The sequence below is a fragment of the Carya illinoinensis genome, chromosome 3 (genome assembly GCF_018687715.1).
Source record: "Carya illinoinensis cultivar Pawnee chromosome 3, C.illinoinensisPawnee_v1, whole genome shotgun sequence".
Classification (NCBI taxonomy): domain Eukaryota; kingdom Viridiplantae; phylum Streptophyta; class Magnoliopsida; order Fagales; family Juglandaceae; genus Carya; species Carya illinoinensis.
The window spans coordinates 47668851-47690115 of NC_056754.1; the positions used below are offsets into that span (position 1 = coordinate 47668851).

General features: G+C 33.9%; 3 protein-coding genes across 4 annotated transcripts; 2 read left to right on the forward strand and 1 right to left on the reverse strand.

The window, feature by feature from the left end:
- The first annotated feature begins 864 nt into the window (after nucleotides 1–864).
- LOC122304785 (CRS2-associated factor 1, chloroplastic) lies at nucleotides 865–4426 on the forward strand. Its single transcript, XM_043117049.1, has 5 exons — nucleotides 865–1927; nucleotides 2285–2412; nucleotides 2812–3037; nucleotides 3138–3265; nucleotides 3346–4426. Exons 1-5 carry the CDS (start codon nucleotides 1084–1086, stop codon nucleotides 4312–4314), a joined length of 2295 nt encoding a protein of 764 aa, XP_042972983.1. The 5' UTR covers nucleotides 865–1083; the 3' UTR covers nucleotides 4315–4426.
- Nucleotides 4427–4554: 128 nt separating this feature from the next.
- LOC122304786 (sugar transport protein 14-like) lies at nucleotides 4555–7718 on the reverse strand. The gene is made up of 5 exons (XM_043117050.1): nucleotides 7558–7718; nucleotides 7183–7391; nucleotides 5964–6286; nucleotides 5239–5868; nucleotides 4555–5150 (listed from the first exon to the last, which is right to left on the reverse strand). Exons 2-5 carry the CDS (start codon nucleotides 7322–7324, stop codon nucleotides 4695–4697), a joined length of 1551 nt encoding a protein of 516 aa, XP_042972984.1. The 5' UTR covers nucleotides 7325–7391; nucleotides 7558–7718; the 3' UTR covers nucleotides 4555–4694.
- A 5487-nt stretch (nucleotides 7719–13205) lies between these two features.
- On the forward strand, nucleotides 13206–17441 carry LOC122304788 (ninja-family protein mc410). 2 transcript variants are annotated; one of them, XM_043117053.1, is made up of 3 exons: nucleotides 13206–13366; nucleotides 14867–15987; nucleotides 16609–17441. In XM_043117053.1, the coding sequence occupies exons 2-3, from the start codon at nucleotides 14979–14981 to the stop codon at nucleotides 17073–17075; spliced, it is 1476 nt and encodes a 491-aa protein (XP_042972987.1). In that variant the 5' UTR covers nucleotides 13206–13366; nucleotides 14867–14978; the 3' UTR covers nucleotides 17076–17441. The 2 variants fall into 2 exon arrangements, with proteins under 2 accessions (XP_042972987.1, XP_042972986.1); XM_043117052.1 differs by having other exon boundaries at nucleotides 13207–13366; nucleotides 14887–15987.
- The last annotated feature ends 3824 nt before the right edge of the window (nucleotides 17442–21265 follow it).

Sequence of the window (21265 nt, forward strand, 5' to 3'; positions counted from 1 at the left end):
CCGTTTCGATTAATTTTATTTCATACATGTATAAAAAGTACTCGATTCGATTTCACCGATCCGCATGCTTGGTTTTCACCCCTATGTGTATCTTTGGATAACACCAAAATCTCATCACTCACTGACCTCAAAAGTCAATAGCAAACGCTGGGCATTTTTGGATCACACTAAAATTCCATAATTTAACTATAAAATATTTTTCTATTTTAAGTTTTAAATTTTTTATATAATCATTACATATAATTACTGAAAGACAAAATTAATATTTTTATAAATTTTAATATAAAAATTATTTTAAAAAATTATATTCTAATAATTTTTAAATTTTACCTATTTAATTTTACAAACTTTAGTATAAATAATTACTTTAAAAAGATATTTTCATTAAATTTTTTTAAACTCCAAACTTATTCATAACGAACATGGCCTTAAAGTAACGTTGAAAACCTTATTTTTATGGCATTATTTTAAGAGTAATGATACACACAATATTTTTTACAATGTATAATATAAAATAAAAATAGTTTTATAAAGTAGTGTTATTTTTATATAATATTTTCTACTAATATCTTTTATTTTAAAAGATAATTATAAAATGTATTATAAAAAATACAGTGTGTTCGTCATTTTTCTTACTTTAAGATACTATTTGGCTACAAAAAATTTTTATCTCAAATATAAAATTTTCATATCATCATTACAACTTTTTCAAATCTCCATACAAAATATAATAAATAATTTAAATTTTTCTTAATTTTTTCAAATTTTAATATAATAATAATATTTTAATATTTTAATATTTAATTTTAAAACTCAAAATTTTTACTTAAAAAATCTCAATAGCCAAGATAACCTAAAGCCACTGAAACAAAAGGTCCTAAAAATAGCGTTAATTTTCTGAAGTAGAGAAGTTGATTCTTCTTCTTGGAGTAGATGAGATAGCGGCAAAAACCTCAAAGTTTCAAACCCAAACTACTTCGAAGTCATTTTTCTAGTCACCTCCACCCCCCAAACACCATTTCTCAGAGACATCATTAATGTTTCTCTTGTGCCCCTTTTCTATTTCTTAAAATCAATTCTTCAATGGCGCTTAAATGGCCCATCCCCTGCCCAATCTTCACGCCTCCGCCACTACCTTTGAACCCCAATTCGAACCCTTCACAGCACCGCCCGTCCACGGAAGTCCGGTTCTCCCGCTGGAACAACGCCAACGCACAGAAATTCGAAGAACGCAGGCGTGCCCAGAAGGAAATTGAAGACGATATCCGCCGCGAGCGCCGCTTCGAGTCCGCCACCCGAATCGCAGACAATCATGAAACTGACACTGCCACCACCACCGAAACGTTCAAGTCCGTAGGCACACCCTCCTTTCCTTCCGCCCCTTCAATTCCGGGCAAGAGATCTAAGTACTCCAAAAACCCCAACCCTGAACCCAATAATGTTCATCCCGCCTTTCGCCGCACCCAGAAAACGATTAAAATCCCCAACTTTTCCCAACCACAGTCACAACCAAGACCGGCAGCTCGGGACGCCAATATCACGATCGGCCCCGATGGGGTTTCCTACGTTATCGACGGAGCTCCGTTTGAATTCAAGTACAGTTACACGGAGACCCCAAAAGCAAAGCCGTTGAGGCTGCGCGAGCCGCCTTTCGTACCGTTTGGGCCGACGACAATGCCCCGACCGTGGACTGGGCGGGCCCCGTTGCCGCCGAGCAAAAAGCAGCTCAAGGAGTTCGATTCCTTCCAGTTGCCGCCGCCGAATAAGAAGGGTGTCAAACCGGTTCAGTCGCCCGGCCCGTTCTTGGCCGGGTCGGGCCCGCGGCCCGCAAGGTCGAGGGAGGAGATATTGGGTGAGCCGTTGACGAAGGAGGAGATTGCGGACTTGATCAAAGCATGCATGAAAACGAAGCGTCAATTGAATATGGGTAATGCATGGGACTTTGTTGGTTTTTCTTCTTATGTTTTCTCCTTTTTCTGAGGATATTCTGTTTCCATTTCTGGTGCAATTCAATGTTGGTTTGCTTGAATTTATTGATTCTCTTTTTTCTTATCTCGAATGTAAGTTACTAAGTTTTTTAGCGTTGTTTTGTCAGTTTTGGTGTTTCTTTTTTGTCCTCTCCGCGGAGATTGAATAACTTGAAGAAATTAAGATGAATGCTTTTAACTGGATTAGTGTAGTAGCAGAGGATTTTTTTTTTTTTTTTTTCTCTAAGAAAAATGTTGCAAATCTCTTGCACACTGTGTTCTCGTGTTCTCTTTACGATTATTTGTTCGTTTGTCAGGAAGAGATGGTTTGACACACAACATGTTGGATAACATCCATGCTCTCTGGAAGAGGCGGCGAGTGTGCAAGATAAAATGCAAGGGCGTGTGTACAGTGGACATGGACAACGTGCACCAGCAACTAGAGGTCGGTTTCTTGCTGCTGCTGCTCCATGCCTCTATTGCTCTATGCGGCTAAGCATGCCTGTGCTGATTAAGGCTGTGTTTGGGTAGTAGATCACTCTACTACTATTTAATATTTTATCATTATTTTTCACTACTTTTCATTATTTTTTTATTACTATTCACTTCAATTCAATATTTTATCATTATTTTTTAATTATTTTTTTACTATTATTCACAGATTATCTGAAATAACCTCAATCTCATGTGTAACGTAGGATAACTAGTTCTTGAATAGTCCTAATAGTCTGCTTATGCCATAACGTTTGGGTGATGCTGTCATCATGCATTATTTGGGGCGATTTGAGATTATCTTATTGTTTTTGCTTCAAATTAATGTTCCTAAGGGTATATGATATGACAGGAGAGAACTGGGGGGAAAATTATTTATCGTAAAGGTGGGGTGGTATACCTCTTCCGAGGAAGAAACTACAACTATAGAACTCGTCCCCAATTTCCTCTCATGCTTTGGAAACCTGTTCCCCCGGTATATCCAAGGCTGATTCGGCAGGTTCCAGATGGTCTAACACATGAAGAAGTAACTGAGATGCGCAACAAGGGACAGAAACTTATGCCAATATGCAAGCTAGGTAACACTCCTTTTGTTGAGTTTATGTATAGATTGACTATAAATATTCAAATTGCCTCCAAGTAAATTGAGATTTTTCCATGGTTTTGTATATCACACAGCAAAAAATGGCGTGTACTGTGACCTGGTAAAAAATGTCAGAGAGGCGTTTGAAGAGTGTGAACTGGTCCGAATAGATTGTCAAGGGATAAATGGGAGCGACTACCGAAAAATAGGGGCCAAACTCAAGGTCTGGTAAACTTTGGTTAGTCATGTTTTCCCACGTGTAGAAGAAATGAAACAGTTCCCTTAATTCTTTTTTAACTGCAGGATCTTGTCCCATGTGTGCTTATCTCCTTTGCATATGAGCACATACTTATGTGGAGAGGACAGAATTGGAAATCTACCCTCCCAAAACTAGGTAATGATAGTGAGGAAGCCAACACGTCCAATGTTGATGATCCAAGTCTCAAAACACTTGTTACTAGCATGAACCTTGCAAGTTGTGTGTATGGGGGTGCAGAGGGAGATAAGGATCCATCCCCGACAGAAAATGGTAAACCATCTGTAGCTACTTATGCAGATTCAAACGTGGAGATGACATATAGAATTGAAACCGAAGCAGATGTCACAGGTTGTTCTGATGATGGGCTTGAATCTAGGAAGAATAACTTCAAAAGTGCAACCATATTGGATTCTACTGGGTGTGTTGATAAGTCAAAACCTATGAGCACGAACTCCGGAAGTGATGCCATATGGGATAATAAAAGTTGCACTCACGAAGGACTGCAGATAACAGTAGGATCTGACATCAAAGCAGGAACTGCTGGAAACACTGGAAGTACGGTGGAAGCTGGCATGGTGGGTTTTGTAACTCATGACGAGCTGCTACATGTTTCCGTAGCGGCTCAACATCCCAACAAGCCAGCAAGGTGGAGTGCACCTTGCACAGAGGGAATTCTTCAACTATGGAAACAAGCTGTTGACAATGGGAGTGCAGTTATTTTAGATGGTTCCTCTTTGGATGATGACGTTGTTTATCAAAGGGCAGTTGCCCTTGCCCAGACTGCCGCACCTGGTCCTGTTTTTAGGCATCGACCTAGAAAGTTAGTGTTTCAAAAGGTGGAGGTGCAAGAAACCAGGAATTTGAAAGTAATGGATGACACAATAGTTTCCCCTGAAGGAAGTGAGAAGAAGAGTTCTAATATTACAAGAGGGAGAGATTTCGATGGTCTTTATCAAGATGTAGTACCGCAAGGAAGCTTGAGAGTGGATGAACTTGCTAAACTATTAGCCTGATTCACATTAAACTTTCTGGCATTGCTGCTGTCCTTCGCAAAACTTTATTGGTGTATTTAAATTTTATTTTGCATCAAGATAAATAAAATTTAGTATGAGGCATTCCCTTTCACTTGCATTCCTATGCTATCTTAATTTTCATCACTATTATGGATTTGTGTTTGCATTTCCAACATGTTGCACAAATCCTGTTGTTAATCTGACGACTGAAACCATTTATAAAAAAGAAAGAGAGGAGTATTTCTCAAAAAGAGTAATCACACTGTAGTTAGAGAATTTCTCCGAAAAAAATCTGACGATTGAAACTTCACTAATCAGTACAATGTGAATGCAAGAAACAATTGCAATAATTAAGTCATGAGATTTCTCTGCTGAGGACTCTAAACTTGCAATGTTGATTTCCCATCCGAGTCACTGGCTTGGTCTGTTTCTGTTACTATTTTTTTCCAGAACCAATGATTTTGCCAAAGCAGATACACCTCCTCAATTGGTACTTGCTTTGTTTCTGGCAAGAGGAAGAAGATGAAGCTACTCATGATGATGATTAATCCTCCGAACAGCAAGAAAATTCCATATTGCAGGTGGCACAGTGACACCAGGAAACACTGTGCTATCAATGCTGTGAAGAGGAGGTTGACACAGACGACAACACTCTGACCAGCCGACCTTGTCTCGAGTGGGAAGATCTCGCTTGGTACTAGCCAACCCAGAGGGCCCCATGATCTTCCATAAGCCAAGACAAACAAGCATATCACGATCACAAGAAAGAAGCCAATTCCTTTAGGGAGGGTTTCTCCTTGCCCAAACTTCAGCGCCAGAGTTATGGCCACAGCCGCCTACAGATAAACAGAGCTAGTACTTACTCAATCCAATAAAGTTTCTTCGGAAATAAGTTCAAGAACTAGAGATTACAAATTTAATTACCATGCACAATATCATTTCACAACCAGCTTCCAAAAAGAAAGCTCTTCTGCCAAATTTATCCACTAATGACATTGATATCAGTGCACCAACAACAAGCGCTCCACTGGTGAAAATGGATGAATATAGAGATGCCCCTGAGCCAAAACCCAAGCTTTGGAATATGACTGGAGCATAAAAAAGTATGGAGTTCATTCCTGTGAGCTGTTGGAACGCTGGGATCCCCAAAGCCCCTATTATCAACTGGGGACGATTCCTCCTTTGGAGGAGATTCCTGAATGGATGTTCTACGGCTCTTGCCGCATTGCTTGCATCAACAAGATCAGCAAACTCCGCATCAACATTTGTTGTACCTCTTACTTTCTCCAATACCCTTCTTCCTTCTTCTAGTTTGCCTTGTTCTACAAGGCTATTAGGGGTCTCAGGAAGGAAAACGCCCCCTATAAACATTAGAGTTGCTGGGACAGTGGCCAAACCAAGAGATAATCTCCACCCCCAAGGATGGAGTTGTTCAGTACCATAGTTTATGAAGTTTGCTATCAGAATCCCCAGGCAAGTGGTCAATTGAAAGAGTTGGTTAACCGCCCCTCGGATCTTTGCAGGAGCCATCTCTGAAAGGTACAAGGGAACTGCCTGTAACATTAGAACAGCAAATCTTTTATAGAAATATATATATATATATATATATATATATTGTTATATTCTTGTTTGTTGATTAGCAGGCTTACTTGATTTCCAAATCCAATGCCAACACCGAGGAAGATTCGCCCAATGATCAGCATTGCAATGTTCACTGCAGCTGCATTGAGAACTGCTCCTAGAAAGAAGCTCGTTGCTCCAACAAGGATGCTGCCTCTTCTGCCATATTTTCTGGACACGTAGGAAGCTCCAAAAGTGGAGATGAGGCCCGCAAAGTATAGGGAGGATGTAAAGAGTGTGAGGACCTGGTTGTCATATTTACAGTAATCAGTTTCATCGAGATGTTGTTGCTTTCTTCTATACACTTTTGGGAAGAATTCCTTCAAAAAATCATCCATGGAAGTCACTCCACCTGAAATCAGCATAAAAAGTTAAATTCTTAATGTGATTTTCGAATGATATGAATTTAATAAAGGTGGTCTCTTTGTTCATAGAAGAAGCTCACAAAAAAAATTTATTTTTTATTTCTTTGGTTTTACCCTCTCAAGTTGTAAACTGAAAAATAAAGGTTTTTTAATCTTTAAATCTTTGTAAATAGGAATATGTAAAGCAAACACATACACGATCCTGTTTAAACCAACTCCCCTAACAAGTTGGCTTACAACACAACAGCTGGGAAAATCATAGATATAAACACTCTTTTAGGGCTTCTGTTTGTTTTGATTAGGAAAATAAAAATCATAGAAGGGAAATGCTCCATGGTAGCATTGCTAGGTGAGGCGGCACATCATGGACCCAAATGTAATAAAGCTATTTTGGAGGTGTTGCATGTCATGAAACTGCTAACCCAAAACTACTTTTCTGGATCATGGATTCCATAAGATCAGAACTAATTCTCTCTTCGTGTTCCAACTTCCAATTATTTTCCTATGTTGTCCTGCCTTTCTGAACACCAGAAAGTGTCTAAACCTGCCCCATATCTATTCCATAGAAATCTCTCTCTTTTTCCCCAAATCTCTGATATTCTGTGGAAATCACAAAAAAACCTCCACATTGATGATGATGATACAAAGAAAAGGTAGGTATCATGTAAAAAAATGAAAACATCAATCCTATAACCCAGGTAACAGAATTTGCTGATATTTACGGGCGGAAACCCCACAAAGGACACCGTGTTTGTATAAATGAAACTGTTGATTGTATAACCCAATTCTCAGAATTTGCTGCTATTCATGAACGGAAATTTTCCTGGTAAAATAACAGGCAGAAAACATCAACATCGATCGTTAAAATCCATGGAAAACTCACCTGAGACACCGAGATCATACCCAAAGAGAGACCCTCCAAGAGCTGCAACAATGCATGCAAATATAAAATACCCAGTAATCTTGTACTCATACAGATAGGCCCTCTTAAGAGTGTCTGCATCTGCAAATGCTCCACCTGCCATATCTCAATATGCTCCTCTGATCTCTCTCTCTCTCTCTCTCTCTCTCGCTGTGCCTCTCCCTGTGAGTCTGTTAAACGGTCATGCGAAAGAAACAAAGCTCAGTAAATATCAGTATTCGAAGTTTCAAACTATCTTCTAAACATTTTGCATATAAAAACAAAAGGAGTATAAACAACGAGACAACAATGACATGCATAGGTAAGTGACGATCTTTGCAATAGTTTATACATTACCAGGGTTAGTTGTGGTGTGTAGAAAGAACACGACTACTCAACATGTTTTTGCAGTTCGCTGTCATTCAATATTCAGAGCTATTTATATTGGCCACAGAGATTTAAGCCCAACTAAAAGGATAGATATATTTAGCCATATGTTTGCTGTTTCAACTTTCCTTTTCTCCTACTCTTCTCTCTCTCTCTCTCTCTCTCTCTCTCTCTCTCTCTCTCTCTCTCTCTCTCTCTCTCTCTCTCTCTTTCTCTGTGTGGGTGCTAATTATGGGACAATACTCAGTTTTGCTGTTCCTCTTTTCTCTCGTTTCTTTTTCGTCTTATATGATAGAAATTAGATAATAGTGAAAAACCAACGCAAGAGTTTGGGTTCCTGTTGGTGAATAAGAAAGATAATTCAAGGCAACGGAAAGGAAGGGCTATTTTAAACCATGCAAATAAATCACAGTTCGGATGAAGATGGAGGAGAATAACAGTAAGTTGACTAAATCTTTCATGAGGGGAATGCTCTGAAATAGCAATGATCTTATCCATATTTTTCTTGGTCTTTTTACTTTTTAATTTCCAATGACATTTCTAACTGATAATGTCATTTGTCATGCTTTTGTAATCATTAGTTGTACGTTAATTCGCTCAATGCGGAAGAATAATTATTTGATTATTATGTATTAATTAATTATCTAAAATCTCTTTTTCAGATAATCTAAAATGTAAAAATATTCTTATAATCTCGAAGAACAACAATTTAATTCTATATCTCAATAAACATTAAAATTAACTAGTAATTATATAAAAGAGTTTATACAGTTATTTTTATATATTCTTTATATACTCTACTGATTTGATTAGCCAAAATAATTATTTTATATTACAAAAAAATGATGCAGCTATTCATATTAATAAAATGTATAAGAAATATATAAAAGTAACTGCATATAGAGTTTTTGTTATAGAATATCTAAGTGGTGGGAAAGCCAAAAAAAAAAAAAAGAGAAACCAATCTATAAAATATTAAGTTTTTTTCCCCTCTATATTAAATTAGCAATCGTAAATGGTAGGAAAAACTTGCATCTTTTTCTTTTTAAAAAAATAATCTTAATGTCAAAAGACCAAGTGGGTTTATTGTGATAATAGAGGAAATACAATAAAAATGTCTTTTTAGCATGTGATTGAATGGTATAGGTGCTTCATAAATTATATAGATAATAGTTAATAGGACCTGTCTCTAAGAAATATGTGTTATGTCACTAGGTATTTAATATTAGGATCCAAGAGTTTTGACCAGTATATTTTGAACCAATAATTTCTCTTGAAGTTTTCGAAATTTATAAAAATATAGGTAAGTTTTAAGAGATTTTGTAGAGGTGTTGGAATCCAATTTTAAGATGTATATATATGGATTGAGAAGATTTTTAAGATGTGTTTTCGGTAGATTTTGAAAAATAAATAATCTTATATACAATTTTAGAATATGTAAGTCTCGTGTATTCCTTTTAAAAAAATAGGGTCTATTATTAAAAAAATTATTTTTTTTATATCAATATCAAATTTATCCCCTTTTTAAAAAAAGAGTGTAAGAGATTTACATATTCTAAAATTACAAATATCATTTCTCTTAAAAATAATGATAGGATCCATTGAAATATAATTGAGATTTTGACTTTTTCATGTATGTGGTTTTGAAAATGTATTGCATGTATAATGGAAATGATAATGAGCTTGACCTTAGCTTTTGTCTAGAACTTCTTGTTGGATTATTCTTTTTCTTTTTTTCTTTTTCTAAGCAAGCTTTACTTTATTATACTAAAAAGATGATACATGAGGAGAGGATAGGGTTCCTTAACAAATGTCCTAAAATAATAAATAACAGTACAAAGTGGTGGAAAAAAAAAGATTTATTTGAGACCAATTTGTTGGTCTTTACCCATGTCCTACAAGAGGACACTGTCTTATAAGAAGACAGAAATAAGGTGTTCGCATAAAAGCGAACAATGGAACCACCATTGGTGGCAGTGGATCCTCCATTGGAAGCAGTGATGATTGGTGTACTGTCACTTGTTGACTTGAGATGATTATTGGAAAGATTCACAATCCCTCTTACAAGATCGCGGGTTAGGGCAAGTGGTAACATAGAGTAGTAGCCGAACATTGAACCGAGTTGCCGACGAGGGGCCAACACAGGCAGTGGTGGTGCGTGTAAGCCACACGCCACCTAAGGAGATGAACGGATAGGCTGATCTAAAGGATCGGAGGCCTCTGAAGCCAATGGGGTTGCGCGTGACCTCAAAAGCCACTCTAGGAAGCGCCTTTGTGAGGAAAAAGTGCATGACAAGGGCCATGCATGCAACGAATGCCCCAAATGGAAAAGCAATATTCTTCTACGACCATGAAGATCAGTGAATGAAGATGTTAAAGAGGTAGCGCGTGTAGGACGGAGGATGCCAGAAAGCAGCAGATCAGCGAGAATTGGCCCTAGGAAGAGAAAACTAAAGGAAAAGTAGGAAAAATAAACCAACAAAAAAGCATAGAAACGGAAAAACCACTGGACCTGACTAGGGGAGGAGGTGGTCAGAGCCTAAGCTCCAAACTCCCTCCGCCCAGTGAAAGGGCAACAACCTGAAAATTGGCTGGAGAAGTATATGTTAGAGAGAAACAAGAGAAAACGAAAAGAGAGCCCCTACTTCTTGTTAGATCTTGATTGTTTATTGATGACACTAGCAAATTGCAAATTAGTACAATATATAATTCGAAGGGCGGTATTACTCTCATCGAAATTCGGTATTGAATGAGTATTGAATATTGTAAATTTTTTTTTCTTCAAATAAATTTTAATCACTTTAAACATTTTTTAAAAAATAAAATTTATAAAATCATTAAAAAATATTTGATTAGTTATTAAGTAAAAAAAATAAAAACACAATTGGGTAGAAAAATTCGGTGGGAGTAGTGTTTCTCAATTTTGAAATGAAGAGATTTTCTTCATCTTCAGCCAAATCACCTACTTCTGACAATATTATCAATTGGAATCAAATAATATATATAATGAAGTAGTTGAGGGGTAAATCGAGACTTTTAGTGGTTTAACAAAATAAAATAAAAAAAAGAGTGTTAGGTTTACACGTTAATCTTGCATAAGAAAATTTATACATTGATATGATTTTGCGATCAATTAAATTGTAAAATTTTATTAGAAAAATTTAATCGTAAGTCTATCTAACTCACATCTATCTAACTTGATGGTTATAAAGTCAGATTTTAATAAAAATTATACTAATTTAAATTTTAAATATAAAGACAGTAATATTAATACGCAGATTAATATATAAATTTACTTATACGTAACAAAACTCAATTTTATTTATTGTTAAAAATATTACATAAGGTCATATCAATGTATGATTTTTTTTTTTAATGTTAGATTTTTGTGTGGACAAACATTTTTTAAATAAAAGAACAAATGAAAAATTTTCCATATGCGTAATTAAGCAAAAGCTATCAAATCAAAAATAGTATATCAACTTAAATTATTAATTTCTAGTAAAAGTTAGTGGAATCTTTCAATATTTTTCTTTTGTTTCACATCTTAAGTCGCTTTAGTTTTATAATTAAAGGATTTATAAAAGACAATTAACTTTTAAAATAACTTAAAAAGCTAACAAGTTATAATTCCTGATGGTCATCTCATCATGGAAACATAATTTCTCTGGAACACTGTAGAATGAGCTATTGATCAATCACCAAAGTTTGGAGATCAGTGTGCTAATAATCAACATTCTTTTAAGGTCGGGAGTTTTGGATAGTGAGTTAAGACTAAATGAGACAAGATGAAAGTTAAATAAAATATTATTAGAATATTATTTTTTAATATTATTTTTATTTTAAAATTTGAAACAGTTGAATTGTTTATTGTATTTTATATAAAAATTTAAAAAATTTATAATAATTAGATAAGATGAGTTAGAGAGTTCTTTCAATTCAAATAACTCCTAAATGCTCTCTATATTATATAATAGCATAATGTATTACATCAATTTTTCCTATTTCTCCTCCAATTCTTTTTCTTTTCGTAAATATTTTCATTTATTTCAATTGACTATAAAAGTATATGTTGGTCATTAGGTTTAGTTTGGATAATGAGATAAAATGAGATGATTTATAAATAGTTTGTGAATAGTAGTGAAATAATTTGAATTAAAATTTTTATGGAGTTTTGAGAAATGAGAGAGAAAAATTAAATAAAAATATTATTAAATTAAAATATTATTATAATATTATTTTTATTTTAGGATTTGAAAAAGTTAAATTGTTTTTTATTTTATTTGAAAGTTCGATAAAGTTGTACTAATTAGGTAATTATCAGATGAAAAAGTTAAAAATTTGAAATTAAAAAAATGTTTATATTTGTGGTGTTTTGATATTGAGATAAAATGAAATGAGATGAGATGAAAATATCTTGATATCCAAACGAGTCCTAACCCTAACTTTCCAAAGATATATTATTGAGATTGTGATAAGTTTGATCCAATCAAAATGGTTTATTCAATTATTGAAAATGCATGTTGCTAGTACCATAATTGAAGAGAGATTCCAAAATTTAAAGAAATCTATACCATTATTTATAATTTAAGTAGTCTTGGTTGAATTTTTCTTCTCATCCTTTTTTTTTTTTTTAAATTGATTATATAAGCTCAAGATGATAACAAAATTCTCAAATTCTAATTTATAAAATAGAACGTGATTTCATAAAAAAAAAATAAAAAATAAAAATAATTTTAAATTTCCCTTACAAATTAAATCATTTATCCCGTAAGTTTCCATCATAAATAAGTTGGTACACCTAGTTTAGTGCAATAATTCTTCTGTGTCTACTCTCTAGTTTGGTAACAGTAGTTTTCACTGTATATTATATACTAATATAATCTAATGCATGGAATCTTACTCCACCACTCCACCCAATATAAGTAAATATTAATTCTCCACAAATTACAATTGAGCCATTCTATTTATTATTTTTACATCATACAATATATTTTATATTTTATTCTTGCTAAAATAAAATAATTATTTTTACTCATCATCCGTACATCATAAAATAGGTAAGGAAAAAAAAAAAAAAATATTATATATAGTGTATGGTATTAAAATAATGAGTAAAATCTCTTATTTTCTTTGGTTGGGAATAAATTTTGGTGGTTTTGGAGGTTTTGCATTTAGAATTTAACTAAAAAATTATAACGTGTTTTGGTTTGATATGTTAGATTATAAAATTATTTTTATTATAAAATAGATATAACGTATCATATAAAATATGTTAATTTATGAATATTTGATAATATTATGAGTATCAAGTAAATGCACGTCGGTATTTAATAATTTTTTTATAATTAAAAAAGTATTTTTCATTGTACATACGTTTAAATGTTTTGGGGGTTTTGCATTTAGAAAGCAAAGTGTATAATCATTAAAGTATTAATGAAGGTTGCAATCTTTGAGACAGATATACGTATGTATTGTACAGATATTTAAGAACAATAAATATAAAACAATTGGGAGAAAGGACGTGAAAAATATCAAACAGAAATTATTAAATAAATAAAAGCAAAATGACCAAAAGAGAATCGACATGATCATCACATGTCCAAAAAACGAATAGGAAAGGAAAATAAGGAATGGTGGTTCTCAACAATTTTTTCCCTTACCGCTATTATATTCCAAAAATCTACCTTGTTTCGCCTCTCTCTTCTCCTCTCTCTTCCCCTCACTGTGCTCTGTGCAAGACGTCGTAAGTTTTGATCCAGTCTTGCCTTTAATTCAGGTATCTCCTTTTCTCGTCTTTGTTGTTTGTGTTCTTTATTTGAACTTTTTGTTTTTTTGTTTTTTTTCTTTGTGCAAGCTTTTGAAACTTAATGGTTTTCTTTTGTTGGAAATCTATGGGAATCGATGAGCTTTGGTCCTTGAATCTTATGGGATTTTGATGAAGGTATATATATGTCATATATGGGACTTAGATTCTCCCCGGATTGAATGTAATTTAATAGTTAATAATGCATCCCATCTTTTCTACTCGAGGGCTCAACCGCTCTAATCTGTTTCTTTCTCTTCTTTTGGAGAGGGTTAATCTTTTGGGTGTCTTCGATTTCGTTTTATGGGCTTTGCATGCGTGATTTGGTGATGGGCAGATCTGGGTGCTCCAACTAGTTGCGAGGAAAAAAGATATGGAAGGAAATTTTGAGAAGGCGTCTTAATTTTTCGTCTTATTTTTCCTGAAAGTGAATATTTTAGCTCAAATACGGATATGGTTGTCTTAGGGAAAGTTGTTATCAAGTATTTTGTTTTCTGGAGTAGGCAATAGGCAAAACCTAAGTTGGGAAATTTTGTATCTATTCTTCTTTAACACCCTTTCAGCTATAAACTAGTCTTATGTGCGAATGGGGATCTAATTTAGTCTGGATGCGATTTGGTGTGGTTGTTTATGAAGTTTATTACTTTTGCTTTCTGGAAGTGTATTGAATACGGGGTAAGTTTTATTTAGACTGTGTTTTGCTCAATTTATTTTAGTTTTAGCTCAATTTACAGAAGTCATTCTTGAAAAAAAAAAAAAAAATTGAGATTGCTTGGTGTTTTTACTAAACTGGCTTGAATTCTTAGATATCCAAGACCTAGCGTAATTTCTGTAGTTGTTTGCTCCTTCCATTTTCTGGCAATAAACTTTTGTTGGACCACAACTGGAAATGTTTGACTTGGACCTCTGCAGTGTTCACGCTTCTGTGCAATATAAATGAAAAATCACCAGATATACCCCAAATCAGAAAGTATTTGTATTGATCGATTTATCACCAACTGGGGGTGAGTTAAATATCAATTTTAATGAAAATATTTACCAGATTTATTGGTATTGTTGTATTTGGTTGTGCTGTTGCTACGGAAATTCATTTCCTTATTAGTCAATTATTGAAAGTAATAAGTTATAGGCTCTAACTTCATCTAAAATTCAGTAACCTTTCATGAATCCAGTCAAAGGTAAAAAAAAAAGCACGAGTCGGGAAAGACAAAATAAAACATTCTTGGAAAACTAAAAAACTGATAATTTTAAATGAAAGTTAATTCAATCGGAGGTGTTGTTTTCCATTTAATAACCTTAACTTTAAGTAGATTTAGTATTTAATATTCGTTTAATGGCGTATATAATGGGGGAGCAGATGATGTGGCTAAAGGGGACCAAAGTTCTCTCCTAAAAAATTTATATATTATAATAGATGGATAATAGATTTTTCACTTGTAATTAAATCTTCTTTTTCATGAATGTATCTTTAAGATGGTTGCTCAACACTTCAGGGTTGAGATTCTTAGGGAAGTCATCTACTTGACAATGAGAAGCAGAAGAGATTACGTTTAAGCCATTTTGATATTCTTTGGTTTCATATAAAATGGAAGATGAGAATGGGCTTGAGCTTAGCTTGGGTTTATCTTGTGGTGGATTGTCTATCAAGTCCAAGGGTAAAAATGGCAGCTCCTCAGATGTCAAGTTAGAAGAAGGTGATAGGGGTAATAAAGGAGTGGATGATTTTAAGAACTTTCTCCAAGCCGGCACCCAGAAGCAAGACTCAAGTACCGGATCGCAGAGAAGTGAGTCAATAAAGCTTCAGGAGAACTTTTTTAATGACCTCTCCAAGACCACTGCTGAAGCAGACGTTTCTATAAACTTGAATGGGAGAGGAGTCTGGGTTGCAAACAGTAACAAGTCTGCCGAAATTGAGGAAGAAAAACGACTAGAGGCAGTTAACAAGCGCAAGATAATGTTTGATGAGATAAACCATCAAAAGAAGCATGAGAGAGAAGCTCATGCTGTTTTCCATGAGAAGACAAGAGCATCCCACATTTCCATAACAACAGATGATGGTTCAACTGCTGAAAATGAAGATGTCGCTGAATCTGAAGTTGAGGGCTCAACATCAAGGTTTGTTTCACAACATGATGATGGCCCCAAAAGATTCTTTGGAGTTGGTGGGTCTTCTGAGGTTCCAAAGGAGATTCGTGGGTTGGCTGATTCAAGCGGTGTGGACTTAAATGGGCAAAAGAGGTTTAACAGTCCGTCAGAAAATGAATTTAAGCTTGGCAATGTGACTTACGGTGTTCCTTTCTCCATCCAAACGGTAAACATGATGAATGTGCCTTACCCTGTACATGTGAAGGAGTCAAACTCTGTTGGGGTACCCAGCACATCAGGCCATCCACCACTGGGAATGTTGCAGGTGATGCCCTCTGCCAGTAGTGATCGATCAGGGACACAACCTGTGAATCCTGGAAACTTGCCACAATTGTTTGGGTATTCACCAGTCCAGCTTCCTATGTTAGACAAGGATAACTCCTGGGGTTTGGTTTCTCAACCACAACAGTTCCACTCACCCTATGCTGGCAGAAGTCCACCAAACTCAGGTAAAATGTCTCAAGGTTTCCTTTTTAACTGTTTTAGAACTTAATAGGAAACATGGTTGAAATCCAGTTGGTGGACAAGCGTTTGATCGGACTAATATACTCAGTTTTTACCTTTCCCAGTTCCTCAGCACACAAAGGAGCCTTACCTTTCATGACTATGAACTGCATATAGTTGAAATGTCAATCTTGACTCATTTGTTGTTCATCATTGCTTTGTCACCTGGCGTAGGATGCTAAATTAATTCAATAACTAAAGCCCTAGGGAGAACTGGGATTACTCAGCCCGAGTTTGATCCACATTAAAGTTTAACTGGTTGCAGGATATTATTGCTAGCTGATATAATTGCATGACATTGCCAGGGTTTATGGTTATGCAAGGGGATGATATCTTTCAACCAGTGAAATTAGGACCTATTCCAATGGCCTAGTGTCTCTGTCTATCCCTTGATATAATGTTATTAAAAATTAACTGTTGAGAGTTCTGCTAAAATTGATTACTGATATTGACCGTATGGTATTATTATGTTTTACTGCGGGTCAAGGCTTATGATTGGAAATGAATTCTTACCCTTTTTGTGTTGATGCGCCTGCCATTGCTGGTAATTCCACCTAATTTATCAGAGGCTACACAATATGATGGTAAGACATTGGAACGGACTAAAGGTGATGGCAAACAGCATGGCCCTGAAGAAGGCTCCTCTTCTCAGGTGGAAGAAGATCTGAAAGGGAGTAGCACAAACCTCAAGGCAAAAGACGCTTCTGATCGTTCAACAGCAGATGGTTCATTAATCAATTTTTCAGCTATAAAGCCGGGCATTGCAGCAGAGCTGAAATTTGGGGGATGTGGCTCTTACCCCAACCTACCATGGGTTTCTACCACTGGTTCAGGCCCAAATGGTAGAACAATTTCTGGTGTTACTTACAGATACAGCACAAACGAAATTAAAATTGTGTGCGCTTGTCATGGTTCCCATATGTCTACTGAAGAGTTTGTTCGGCATGCCAGCGAAGAGCATGTTAATCCAGAGAATGGCACTAGTCCAGTGACATTTCCTGGTAGCAATCCTGCTGCCTCTGCTCAGATCTGATTCTGTATCATTATGTACAATTAAACTATTAACTCTGGAAAGTTATGGAGGAAAACCTGGCTATGGTCTTCTCTACTCCTGTGAGATTCCTCCTTTTCTCTATGCTTGCTTAGTTATCTGTCTTAGTTTATTCAGTTGGCTTGGCATCTGCAATCAAATATTGCATTTGTATGTAATAATGTTCTACTGTCATCCATTGGTCAAATAGTGGAATCAGGCCTTTTACAGTACCTTTTGAGACAAATGTTGCCACTTTTGTATAAATGGTACAAGTTTAAGCTGCTTTGTGAAACCCAACATGATCCCCCACTTGCTTATGGGATTTGTTGTCTTAAATGTCAAAGTAGAATTCTTGTTGTCAGGGTACTGTTACTGACCTTGTATTGTTGGTATGAGGCATCGATGAGGATGATATTTGTAGGTAAAATTGCATTTAGTTTCAAGTATTTCATTCGTCATGAACTTCTTCTGTGAATATCTAATACTGGTTTGTGGAATTACTGCGTACTAAATGACTACTAAGCAATGTGGCTACCTGACAATCTTTTACTAACTCCCATGAATACATTTTCAATGAAACAGAAGCGTCCGCAAATCTAATTCAGTCGTTGTCCTTTGACTCCTTGATCTTATTTTACAAGACAAAACAAGTTTATTGCAAATGCTAGGGACTAATGGAAGAAAATAGAAGAGAGCTTTTACAACAGAGCTCAGAAATGCTTGCCGATAAGGATGAATTTTAATATTCAAAAACCATAGCAGCTATGACCTAAAAGAGTGGTGCGCACATGTAGATTATAGATCGGCTGCATCCAATTATTTTTTTGGAGCTGACTTTTGGCGGTAGCTGCCAAGCAAGTACTGCTTTCCCTCTTTCATGGGGCATAGGCCACAGTTATATACAAGTTGCAAGAAGACAAACACTGCATATATATTCCTCTCCTACATATGCAAGAACATTAGCATATGGACGAGCTTGTGAGGAAATATTTATCACTTTTCTAGCATTACCAAAAATTAAAAACAGTAGTATTCTTTGAATGTTCAAACTTTTATATGTTTAAATTTACATTTATATAGGATATAAAAAGGAAAATCAAAAGATTTAAATTATGAAAGGGAAGATATGATTTTCGCCTGTTTTTATTTTAATAGGTAGCTCCCTTGACTCAAAAGGAATGAATTCGTAGGGGGTGAAGAAGAAGAAGAAGATGAAACAATACAGGTGTCAACCAAAAAAAAGCCTGATACAGACAACTTACATTTTTCGTATTGGTCAAGTATCTACTATCTGCCATGTTTTAATTATTAACAGCGATTTTGTCATGCCTCATGTGCATCTTCCAAGAAACACTGCCGGTTTTGTGTTTATTCTTTACATCTTGGTTTTCATGTGCTGAGAAATATATATATATATATATATATATATATATATATATATATAATCTATTTATTATCTTAATTCTCATCATCTCTTGATAGTATTAGATGATAGATTTACAAGTAAAATATAATAAATAATTTCTAATCATCAATGCCACATTATAAAATAATGAGAGAATGATAAGAACTAAGATGATGAGTAGCATTTATTATATATATATATATATATATATTCCAAAGTTGTAATCTTTATAAGCTTAAAAATTTTTCTTTAAATTATTGAAATTGGAATTTTATTATTATATCTTAAACTATAAAAAAAATAATTAAAAAACAGCAAAATTGTCAAAATTCTTGACCTTCAATTTATACATGCAAAGTTTTTCTATTAACTTGTGTGTCAAAGGATTCCCTTGAGCACAGTTGGAGCGAACCTAGGCAAACTTAGCCCTATAGTACTCTGATCTGATATTTGAAGAATTCAACCAAACCCTCCAGAATCTCATAGGCAGTACCTGATCTACCTTTGATTGTTTTGCAAGTACCTCCACACTTCAGACGGTTCCCACCCCCCCTATTTTTTTTTGTTTTGTTTTTTTTTTCTTTTAACTTCAGACGGTCATTTATTGTTCTGTCTATTACCCTTTTTAATTTCTAGCCAGAGTTTTTCCTCCTACCCATATATTCTCTTCATGGATTGTCTGGAATTATTAGAGCAATCACTATAGTTTTTTTTTTGGTTAAAATAATTTATTCATCATCAATTTTTTTATTTTCTTATTATTTTATATGTGATATTAGATGATAGATTTATAAATTAAAAAATAAATAAATAATCTCTAATTATCTAATATCACGTCATAAAATTATAAGATAATAATAAAAATTAAATTGACGAGTAATATTACTCTTTTTTATTTGAAAGAATGATATGATATGACACGGAAAAAAAAAAATATTAGGAGGGCGTGCATTATGTAGTGTTGGGCTTACTCATTAATGCACTTGATTTAGTTTTCATTTTTAAGAGCAAAATATTTAATACTCTTAATTATTTAAAAAAAAAACTATATAACTTCATTAATAGTAACTTATTTAATCATTAAGAAATAAAATAAAATAAAATACCTAAGCGGTAATTTTGAGGGGGCCAAGTATCATTTTTTATTTATAAATAGTGGTGAAATGGTTTTTAAATAGTAGTAAAGTTGTTTGAGTTAAAATGTTTGATTAAATTTTGAAAAAAAAAGAAAGAAAAAATATAATAAAAATATTATCAAGTTTAAATATTGTTAAAATATAATTTTTTTAATATAATTTTTACTTTAGAATTTAAAAAAGTTGAATGTATTTTTTGTGTTTTGTTTGGAATTTTGAAAAAGTTGTAATGATTAGATAATTATTAGATGAAAAAGTTAAAAATTTGAAATTAAAAAATATTTATATATAAGTTATGTTTGGAAAGTAAATTATAAAAAATTTTTAGATAAGATGAGATATTTTGTCTTATGAAGAAAGACTATCATTTTACATAGAAATGCAAAATGGTTAACAATGGCTTTTGATTAGCTATTTTAGATGGAAATAAACACAGAATTGATGTATGTATGTATGTATGTATTTATGTATGTATTAGATACGTGTACATGATATTGTTCATAGATATTATGAGCCAGCTTACGTTTGTTTGAAAACTGTACAAATTAGTAGGAGTTAGGCTTGCTTTATTACGTTGTATTTTGATAAAAGTCTCTTGTGATGTTCAAGTTTGGTAGTTTGATATAGTTTAGATCCACAAACTCTATCTACTTCTAATCCTAATATCAACTTGAATTGTGTGAATGCTCTCAAATCTAGGGCCATGCTAGTCCTAATTGCCCTTTTTTCTGGGGTTCTGACCTCCACCCTCCAACACTAACAATAAATAAAGTACCATAATTCCCTATCATTTTTAGAGATCATGCAAAGGTCTCACCAAATATGCTTTGATCATTATATATCTTTGTCTCTTTTCATTCACATATTTATCTTTTTTGTCAAAATTCTCATCCTTGATTTGGGAAATTAACTTCAAGTGGTGTTTTAGTTAGATAGACTAATTTGAAATAGAGATTTTTTTCTTTTTTTTAACATTTTAGCAAATTAAGGCTCCGTTTAGTAACACAATTGTTCTCAGATATTTCATTCTCAAATATCACGCGAACACAAAATGCTTTTCAATTTTAAATTTTTAACTTTTTCATCTAATCATTATCTAATCATTACAAATTTTTCGAACTTCCAAACAAAGCACAAAAAGTAATACTATTTTTTCAAATTTTAAAATAAAAATAAAAATAATATTTAAATATTTTTTTAACTTTATAATATTTTTATTCAATTTTTTCTTTCTTTTTTTCCAAAAATCAATAAAACATCATAACTTAAATAATTTTATTACTATTTTTATATAAATTGAGATATTCTAAATATCCAAACCAGAGTTACGTAAGTGCTTGGATCATAACCTATATCTTTCTATTATATAAAGCCTCTATCCCATTGCTATAGTAAATTTCTAATTCCGTTTCCGTTTCCTCCGCTTTTTGTGTATATTGTCCGTGCAATTCTGTTTGAATTGTATCTATTATATAATTATTTTAGTATGTTGACAGTTCACTCTAGGTCTTTCCGGTCCACTTATCTCCATTTCCAATACATAACTAAGCAGCTGTCAGTACAGCCTATCCATAATTAGTGCATGCGTACAATAACCTGGTCAGTACATCAGTGCATGCATACAGTAACCTGGTCAGTGCATCAGTGCA

Excerpts from the sequence above, each read along its gene's own strand:
- LOC122304785 (XM_043117049.1), top strand. The coding sequence starts at position 1,084 with ATGGCGCTTAAATGGCCCATCCCCTGCCCAATCTTCACGCCTCCGCCA. Across the intron at positions 1,928-2,284 it reads GAAGCGTCAATTGAATATGG|GAAGAGATGGTTTGACACAC; the intron begins GTAATGCATGGG and ends TTCGTTTGTCAG. Across the intron at positions 2,413-2,811 it reads ACGTGCACCAGCAACTAGAG|GAGAGAACTGGGGGGAAAAT; the intron begins GTCGGTTTCTTG and ends ATGATATGACAG.
- LOC122304786 (XM_043117050.1), bottom strand. The coding sequence starts at position 7,324 with ATGGCAGGTGGAGCATTTGCAGATGCAGACACTCTTAAGAGGGCCTAT. Across the intron at positions 5,869-5,963 it reads GCATTGGATTTGGAAATCAA|GCAGTTCCCTTGTACCTTTC; the intron begins GTAAGCCTGCTA and ends CTAATGTTACAG. Across the intron at positions 5,151-5,238 it reads GTGAAATGATATTGTGCATG|GCGGCTGTGGCCATAACTCT; the intron begins GTAATTAAATTT and ends GTTTATCTGTAG.
- LOC122304788 (XM_043117053.1), top strand. The coding sequence starts at position 14,979 with ATGGAAGATGAGAATGGGCTTGAGCTTAGCTTGGGTTTATCTTGTGGT. Across the intron at positions 15,988-16,608 it reads CAGAAGTCCACCAAACTCAG|AGGCTACACAATATGATGGT; the intron begins GTAAAATGTCTC and ends CTAATTTATCAG.